Source organism: Gekko japonicus, unplaced genomic scaffold, assembly GCF_001447785.1.
Source record: "Gekko japonicus isolate JY-2015 unplaced genomic scaffold, Gekko_japonicus_V1.1 scaffold2536, whole genome shotgun sequence".
Classification (NCBI taxonomy): Eukaryota; Metazoa; Chordata; class Lepidosauria; order Squamata; family Gekkonidae; genus Gekko; species Gekko japonicus.
In genome coordinates, this window is record NW_015173752.1 from 56233 (window position 1) to 65230 (window position 8998).

The window sequence follows — 8998 nt, forward strand, 5'->3', positions numbered from 1 at the left end:
TAGATGTCAAAACCAAGGGCCAGGACTCTATAGTGGTGGCAGCTCCTTAGTTGAAAGCCTGGTGGAAGAGCTCTGTCTTGCAGGCCCTATGGAACTGCAAGAGATCCCGCAGGACACGGAGAGTCAAACAATATTTGGGACAAGGAGAGTCAAACAATATTTGGGACTCACTTGTCTCATATGTGACGGTGGGATGGTACGATTTTCACCTGGTTTCTCCTTCTAACAGATCCAATGGCACGTCCCAACAGCACTCGGGTGACAGAGTTCATCCTCCTGGGCTTCACTTCCCGGCGTGACATCCAGCTTCTCCTCTTCAGCATCTTCCTACCCATCTACCTCCTTGGACTGGTGGGGAACCTCTGCTTGGCCATTCTGATCCGGGCCGAGCGGTCCTTGCACATGCCCATGTACTACTTCCTGAGCCACCTGGCCCTGATGGACTTGTGCTCCTGCTGCACCGTGGCCCCCAAGATGCTCTCGGGCCTCTTGAAAGGTCACGACACCACTCCCATCCCAGCTTGCGCCCTTCAGATGTTCTTCTTCGCAGCTGCCTCAGATGCAGAGTGCTGCCTCCTGGCTGCCATGGCTTATGACCGCTACGCAGCCATCTGCCGCCCTCTCCACTACGGAACGGCCATGCCGCAGCGCCTCTGTCGCCTCCTAGTGGTGGTATCCTACGCAGCAGGGGCAGCCTCCGGAGCCATCCACTCCAGCATGGCCTTCCGCCTGCCCTTCTGTGGCGCCCGCACTCTGGACCATTTTTTTTGTGACATCCCTCCGGTGCTGGCTTTGGCCTGCGCCAACACAGACCTGAACCAGCTCCTGCTCTTGGCCGTCTGCGGGGCGATCCAGAGCGTCACCCTGGTGGCCATTATGGCTTCCTATGGAATGATCCTTTGTACGGTGGGGCGGGCGGGGTCTCAAAGAGCTGTATCCACCTGTGGCTCCCACCTGACAGCTGTGGGGGTGCTGTACGGCACCCTCATTTTCATGTACCTGCGGCCTGACGGCACCTACGCCCCCCAGACCGACAAGATGGCATCCGTCTTCTACACTGTGGTCATTCCCACCCTCAATCCGGCCATCTACAGCCTCCGTAACGCTGACGTGAAGCAAGCGGTCCGGAGGAGATTTGGTAAAGAGAGATGCCGGGCCTGCTGCTTCTGAGCAGAACGTGAACGGAGGAGGATGAAGTGCTTCAGCTCCGCACACAGAGCCCTTCTCTTTTCAAAATCTAGCAGATGGGATTGCTTTATCCAGGAGGACACCTGTAAGACAGAGCTCTTCCATAAGGCTTTTGGTTGAGGCAGCGGATGTCAAATATCATCTGGCCCCTCCTGCTACCATGCTGTTACCATCTGCTACTATCGATCATGGTCTTCTATTTTCGAGGCTCAGAATGATAACCCGCCTGCCTTAACTGAGGTTGGGTGTTTACCATCCGGGATCCCTTATGGCAGGGGTGTCAAACTCATGGAGGGCTGGATTTGACATAAATTGGACTTTGTCAGGCCGGGCCACGTGTGTCATAAAGTGTAATGCCAGGTAGCAGAGGTATAAACTTTACAAATGACACAAAGACAAAGATTTTTTTTTTACTTAAAAACATGATTGAAACATTCACATCCTTGCAATATTTTGTTTATTTAACAGTCTCTGATAACTGACACTTCTTGCACTGAATTATTGCACCAAAATGCCTGTGCTGTAGTAATCTGGGAGGGGGAGGAGCCTCAGCCCAGTGCAGGGAGCAGAAGCTTATCTATCTCTCCTGAGCGATTGAGTGAGTCTGGGAAAGCAAGCTATGACGCAGCAGCAGAACTGGAGGAAGAAGCAGGAGACAGCGGAGACAGCCAGTCCCGTGGGGGGCTGATAGAAGCCCTCTGGGGGCCTGATCCGACCCCTGGGCCGCATGTTTGACACCCCTGCCCTGTGGGATTTAGCCCTCTCTGCTTTAAATTGACTAACACTGGGGGATCACAATAATAGTTGTGAGGCAGTCTGATCACCATCATTTAAGGATTAAGTTTTATAGTTTTAATCTCTGGTTTTATTGTCCTTTGAACCTTCCCTGAGCCCATTCGTGGGAAGGGCAGGATAGACATTGAACCAAATAAATTTTTAAAAAGATGTGGGATAGAGAAGGAAACTTTACACCCTTCCCCTGACCCCTTTCCCGCAGGGAAAAAGCCAGCCCTGAGCTGTTCCACCCCACACTGCGGAAATTTCACAGTGAGGAAAAAGCAGCAAAGGGTTAACATTCTCCACTCCCACATCCCATTCTCCTCTCTAATAAAGCAACCCAGACAGCTGCATCTGCAAAAGAAAAAGTCCTTTTGTGAAGCATCCTGCAAAAGCACTAGAAAAATCCTGAATCTTTTCCTGTCTCCTCCATTTTTAATTTCGCCTTATGTATTAGTGTTTTATTTCACTTGTTGGTTATTTCTTGGATCTAAGAAAATATTGTAGCAATCCTCCACACAATGTAAAGACAGTGCAATAAAATATAACATTTCAAAGCTCCAACTGTTCCTATTTTTCTGATATTACCTGTATGTGGCAAAGTATGATCCCTGTTTTTTTCCTTCGTTTGGAGGCATTTCATACTGCAATCCTGAGCAGAGTTATAAATCTCTAAGTCAATTGAAGTGAATGGGCTTTGAAAGGCATGACTCTCCTTAGGACGGCACTGTCATAGATTCTTTTTTTAAAAATCAGCATATTAAAATCTACACATATTTCCTTCCCATCTCCTTTTCACTGCGTGTTTAGGTCATCAACATTGCCAGCTGTGCATGCACTGTAGCTGTTCTATAGGAATAACCAGATACAGGGTTCTTCTGCACTGAGTTTCTGCTGCAGCTCAGTGTCTCAATCCTACCTTCCCCTCCGCTTAACATGCAGTATCCTTTGCCAGGTGTTGCTGTCCCTTTCCTTGCTTGTTGCTTCATGGGTTCCTCATGTGTTTTGCTCCCCCTATTGGTCAATTCGATATTACATCACTCTATGTCTGGTTTATGTCTGGCTTGATGGTTAATCCAGGGCTGCTGTCCAGAGCAAGATGTGAGATCCGCACAAGTTGCCTTGATAGGGAAGAAGAGCCTTTATCACAGTTCTTCCCCATGAAAGTAACTTGTGCGGATCTCACATCTTAAGAGTCTTAACCACAGTTCAGAGAGCCAGTCTGGTGCAGTGGTTAAGAGTGGCAGACTCTAATCTGGAGAACCGGGTTCGATTCCCCACGCCTTCCCTTGAACCCAGCTGGGTAACCTTGGGTCAGCCACAGCTCTCTCAGCCCCCCAAATAAACCACAAAAAGAGCTAGAGTTTCAGGCTGCCAGACAATCTACGGATCTCCTGGCTATACTACACCCACTGCCGTACGATAATCAATTAATTAATTAACCATGGTTCAGTTGGCTGGAAACCAGAGGAGGGTCTTTTCTGCCCCCCCCATCTATGGAATACCCTTCCCCAGGAGGCAAGATTGACCACACCTCTGATGGACTTCCATTCAGGTTTAAAGATGTACCTATTTCATAGGTCCTTCAATTTAAACAGAGGGGTTGCTGCTATAGTGGTCTGCACTCGGTGTTGGTGCTGCTGACAGGGGAGTGGATAAGAGAGACTAGCTTCTTTTATTTGCTGTTTTAATTATTATGGACTTTATGTTATTTAGTATTAAACTGTGCTGTGAACCACCCTGGGGAATCAAATCTCATCTAAAGGGGATCTAGGACATCATCATCATCATCATCATCATCATCATCATCATCATCATCATCATCATCATCATCATCATCATTATCATTATTATTATTATTATTATTATTAATAATAATAATAATAATTTATTTTCAGGAGGGCAGCCAGGTTGGTCCGCAGTAGGAGAGCTATTTATCTAGTAGAAGAAGAAGAAAAGAAGAGACTGGATTTATACCCCGCCCTTCACTACCGAAAGGAGTCTCAGAGCAGCTTTCAATCTCTTCCCCTTCCCCTCCCCACCACAGATACCCTGTGTGAGCAGTGTTCCCTCTAACCTGAGTTAGTGTGAGCTAGCTCACAGTGATGTTGGTGGGGCTGAGAGAGCTCTCACGAGAACTGCTCTTGAGAGGAAAAAGCTCTGAGAGAACTTGTGACTGACCCAAGGTCACACCAGCAGCTGCATGTGGAGGAGTGGGGAATCAAAACTGGTTCTCCCAGATCAGAGTCCGCGCTCCTAACTGCTACACCAAACTTTGACACTGGAAAGCTGATACCCCCCCATCTTGTCAGGAGTAACTGGTTAGCCCAGTATCCCTTCTCAACTTAGCAACGTGCACCTTGGCTACACGCAGCAGAAGCCCTTTGTTCTCAGTGTGCTGGCAGAGCTACAAAGTTACCCAGAATCTAGTGGTAGCCATGTTGGTCTGAAGCAGCCGAGCAAAGTCTGAGTCCAGTGGCACCTTTAAGACCAACAAAGTTTGATTCAAGGTATGAGCTTTTGTGTGCACGCACACTTCCTCAGTCACAATGAAAGTTACACAGAGCCACTTTTCAGTTTCAAGACTAATATTAGTCCTTTTTAAAGGAACGACATTCTAGATAGTGAAGCTTAAGAGCTAGAGACAGAACTAATCTAAACTACCTTGGATGGGTCCGGGTGCAGAAGGACACCCGGCCTCCATCGTGGATGTGTGTACAAGAGAAGGGAAGGAGGGAGGGGAATGGAGGAAGGAAGGGAGAAAGGAAGGAGGGAACGAGGAAGGGAGGGAAGAATAGGGTTGCCAAACCCCCCGGTTTGCCAGGGGTCCCCCACAGCCACCCCCCACAGCCTCTCCCTTTAAGTGTGTGGAACCCGTGTTTCCTCCCAAGCCTGATCTCCGCAAGCTTGCAGGGAAATGCCAGCTTCGTGCTCTTAAAAGGGAAACGCAGCTGCGCTTAAAGGGGAAACAGCGGCTCCTGCATTTAAAACGGAAACGCCGGCTCCTTTAAGTGCAGGGAACTGCCGTTTCTGGAGATCCGATGCACGGGCGGGGGGTGGCGGACGTCCCCAACGTGACATCATCATGTCGGGATGCCCCGCCCTCTCCAGGAACGCCCCCAAAGTCCCCCGCTGGGGGTGGAAGATGGACTTGGCAACCCTAGGGAAGAAGGAAGGAAGGAAGGAAGGAAGTTCCTCTGTAATCTATCAGTTTGCATCAAAGTATATATAGAGAGAGTAAACAGGAAGAAAACCCACAGTTTGCCTGTCTATCTCACTGACTTGTTTGCAACCCCATCGCCCTTGGAGGCTGAGGCTTGAGGCTGCATCTAGGCCTTCTCTTCCAACCAATCTTGTTGGTCTCTAAGGACTTGAATCTAGCTCTACTGGACAAATAAGTAGCAGTGACAGGAAAGACTGGTCTAGAAGGAGGGCGGGTGAAAGAGGGTCTCAGGTGGCCTTTTGGTTTTTTTTTTTGCTGGACAAGTCTACATCATCCCTAAATGCCCATCAACTTAAAATGAAATTGCTCATTAGTTCCTCCATCTAATTGGAGCTGCCAAAGTGGCTTCCCTGTTCCCCTGAGACGCATTCCCAGATGCAAAGTGGTTCAGCGCTATGACGTCATAGTCAACCAGGGAAGAAATACCTCCCCTTCCACCGAGCTATGAGCAGATGAGCTGACCTCCTGCTCCTTGTTCCTGCTCTGCTGTTTTGAAGAGGACGCACCGCCTTGGGGAGCCCAAATCATCTCTTCACATCCTGAAGAGGAGGACGCCCAGATCCTACAAGGTGAACAGTTGCTCCTAAGTCAGATGTTCATTCTTTAACTGAGCAGCCAAATGAGTGGAGGAAAGCTGTATTCAGCAGTTGGCAGTGAGAGCTGCTTTCCCCGAGTTCAGATAAGAAGCAGGTGGGATCTTGTGCATCCCAGATGCACTAGTAGAGAGTTGTGTTCTTAAATCCTACCACAATTTCCAGGACAGTACTGGGAGGGGGACAGTGGCTCAGAGTTAGAATGCTTGTTTTGGTGTAGTGGTTAAAAGCGGTAGACTCTAATCTGGAGAACCGGGTTGGATTCCTCACTCCTCCACATGAAGCCAGCAGGGTGACCTTGGGTCAGTCACAGTTCTCTCAGAGCTCTCTCAGCCCCACCTACCTCACAGGGTGTCTGTTGAGGGCAGAGGAAGGGAAGGAGATTGTAAGCCGCTCTGAGACTCTGAGTGAAGGGCGGGGTATAAATCCTCCTCCTCCTCCTTCTTTTGTCATTTCCTCAAAGTAAAGAGCCAATCCTGGCTTTCCTCCTACTCATTGGAGGTGGTTCAGAACACCTCAGGTGTTTTCCACACAAAGTGATTCAGCAAGCATCAAAGCAAGCAACACGACTCCTAGGCAAAAATTGCGTGTTTCAACAGATTCTTCTTCGATGGGGCCCCCCAAATGGAAAGGTCTCTGTACCCTAGGGTATGTTTTCCCCAAGCATTCAAATGTCTAAATGACAAAGACAAACATGTTACAATTTCAGGATGTTCTTTGTTCCCTTGACTCAGGTCAGACAGTCAGGCACTGTGTGCTGGCTGGAGGTGAGATGTGGGTTTCTGCATGTGGGCAAGCCTTTAGTATTGCAATTATTCTGGCTTCCTTGACTTAATGGCAAGTGCATACTAATCTCTTTAGGTCTAAATGTTTCCAAATTCTTTAGGTTCATGAACAATGTAATGCAGATGTTGGTTCCTGTGTAAGATGGAGGAAAGATATCTCTTGAGACAAAGGCCTAGCAAAAATCATGTTGGGAGCCATGTGCTGCTAGCTGTTTGGAAAGTTACAGAAATAGAGGAGAGAAAAAGACTATGATTTATTTATGAAATTATCTGTATAAATGGGGTTTAAATTTTCTGAACCAACTATTTTAATTTTCTCACAACAAAGGCACTTTCCACCACTGCCCTCAAGAAGGTCAGGATGGGTCTTCTCCTTCCATTTTACCTTCTCAACAACCCTGTGAGGTAGTTTACACCGAGAAAGAGAGTGACTGGCCTCTGCTGACCCAATGGCTTCATGTCTGAGTGGGGATTTGAACCAAGGTCTCACTCCTTCTAATCCAGCACAGTAACCACTCTGCCACACAGGCTCTCATTCTAGGGCTGCCAACCTCCAGGTGGTGGGATTCCAAAAACAACATCCGTGACAAAAATAACAGAGTCAATAACGATAAATTGCAAAAACATTTACTGTAGTAATCCCGTAGAAAACTTTCCTCTGTGAGGTTCTGTCATCGCTCACATGCCAACGAATACTGCGCAATGAACAACTCGTTTCACAATATTTGCTTTATCTGAGCGTGTAGTAATCCCAGTTCTTATCAATCACTACTTATTAACTCTTGGAGGAAACATTCCATGTTGACTCTCTGATAACAGAACCCAAGGTCTTCACGTAGGAGAAAAGTTTCTGCAGAATTACTACAGTAAAAGTTTTTGCAACTTATATTTATTGATGTGGTGTTCTGGAATTCCACTTCCTCCCGTGATCTCTCATTTTTGGCTTTAGCCTCCAGGGGGTGGCTGGAATTCTCCCACTATTACAACTGACCTCCAGGCAACAGAGGTCAGTTCCCCTGGAGAAAATGGCCGCTTTGGAAGTTGGGTTTTATGGCATCGAACCCCACTGAAGCCCCGCCCTCCTCAGGCTCCACCCCCCCAAATCTCCAGGTATGTCCCAACCCGGAGCTGGCAGCCCTGTCTCATTCCCTAGAACACAACTGTGATTTGAAAACGTGTCCAGCTTTTGATTCAGTGTCCAACCACAGCCACCTCATCTCTTCTTCCGCTTCCAAGGTTCCCAGGCTGATGCCGAACAGAACGTCAGTCACTGAATTCATCTTGATCGGAGTGTCAGATGCCCGTGAGCTCTACGGACCCCTCTTTGGCCTCTTTCTGCTCTTGTACATAGCCAACATCGGCGGGAACTTAGTGGTCGCAACAGTCACCCTGTGGGACCCACACCTCCAGACGCCCATGTACTTCTTCATCGGCAACCTGGCTTTCATTGACATCTTCTACTTCTCCACCACCGTGCCCAAGATGTTCATGGGGCTGGTGTCTCACAGCAACCACATCCCCTATGCCAGCTGCATCTCCCAGATGTTCTTCTTCCATTTCCTGGGCAGCACCGAGGCCATGCTTCTAGCCATCATGGGCTACGACCGCTACCTGGCCATCTGCCGCCCGCTCCGCTACCCTATCCTGATGAGCCGCCAGCTGAGATGGACTTTAGCCACTTCTGTGTGGACAGCCGGCTTCTTCCACTCTCTTCTCCACGCTGTAATGATGTCCCGCCTCTCCTTCTGCCAAGACAACCGGGTGGAGCACTTCTTCTGCGATATATCTCCGCTCCTGGCCCTCTCCTGCTCAGATACAGGGATCAACCAGGCCTTGTTACTTGGCGTGACCGGCTCCATTATCATGGGCTGTTTTGCCTTAACCTTAATGTCCTATGGTCTCATCCTACGGGCCGTGGTGGCCATGCGCTCAGCAGAAGGCCTCCGGCGTACCTTTTCGACTTGCGGGGCCCACCTCACCGTGGTGGCTCTCCATTACGGCTGCGCTGGGGCCATGTACCTGCGCCCCCATTCAGAAAGCTCCCTGGAAACGGACAGAGCTGTGACGGTGCTTTACACAGCGGTCACGCCCGTCCTGAACCCGCTGATTTACACCCTGCGTAATAAGGATGTTAAGGCTGCCCTGAGGAGGGCTATCAGCGGGAATGCCCGCTGTCAGAGAGGTTAAAAGGGTATGGGGGAGATGTCAGAATATTGTACCAATACAGTGACTTGGTCGTAACTTAGTTTGCTTTCTGTGAGGTTCTTTTGCCTCAGAGTAGCCAATAGGGCGCCTGCCTATTTGCCTGGTCACAGCAGACAAACTTTTGCCCCCTGACTCTCAAGTCTCCTGCCCTTTCTTATTTTGGTGGTGGGAGAAAAATGGGAAGGGGGGTGCTGTTGATAGTGGCACTCTAGGAATTTTTCCTAATC

At 49.0% G+C, this 8998-nt stretch overlaps 2 protein-coding genes across 2 annotated transcripts; both read left to right on the forward strand.

Annotated features, from left to right (window-relative positions):
* The first annotated feature begins 234 nt into the window (after positions 1–234).
* On the forward strand, positions 235–1170 carry LOC107120715 (olfactory receptor 5C1-like). The gene has a single exon (XM_015423484.1). It carries the CDS (start codon positions 235–237, stop codon positions 1168–1170), a length of 936 nt encoding a protein of 311 aa, XP_015278970.1.
* Positions 1171–7814: 6644 nt separating this feature from the next.
* On the forward strand, positions 7815–8753 carry LOC107120716 (olfactory receptor 12D2-like). The gene has a single exon (XM_015423485.1). It carries the CDS (start codon positions 7815–7817, stop codon positions 8751–8753), a length of 939 nt encoding a protein of 312 aa, XP_015278971.1.
* Positions 8754–8998: the final 245 nt, after the last annotated feature.

Coding starts and splice junctions, on each gene's coding strand:
- LOC107120715 (XM_015423484.1), top strand. CDS start 235: ATGGCACGTCCCAACAGCACTCGGGTGACAGAGTTCATCCTCCTGGGC.
- LOC107120716 (XM_015423485.1), top strand. CDS start 7,815: ATGCCGAACAGAACGTCAGTCACTGAATTCATCTTGATCGGAGTGTCA.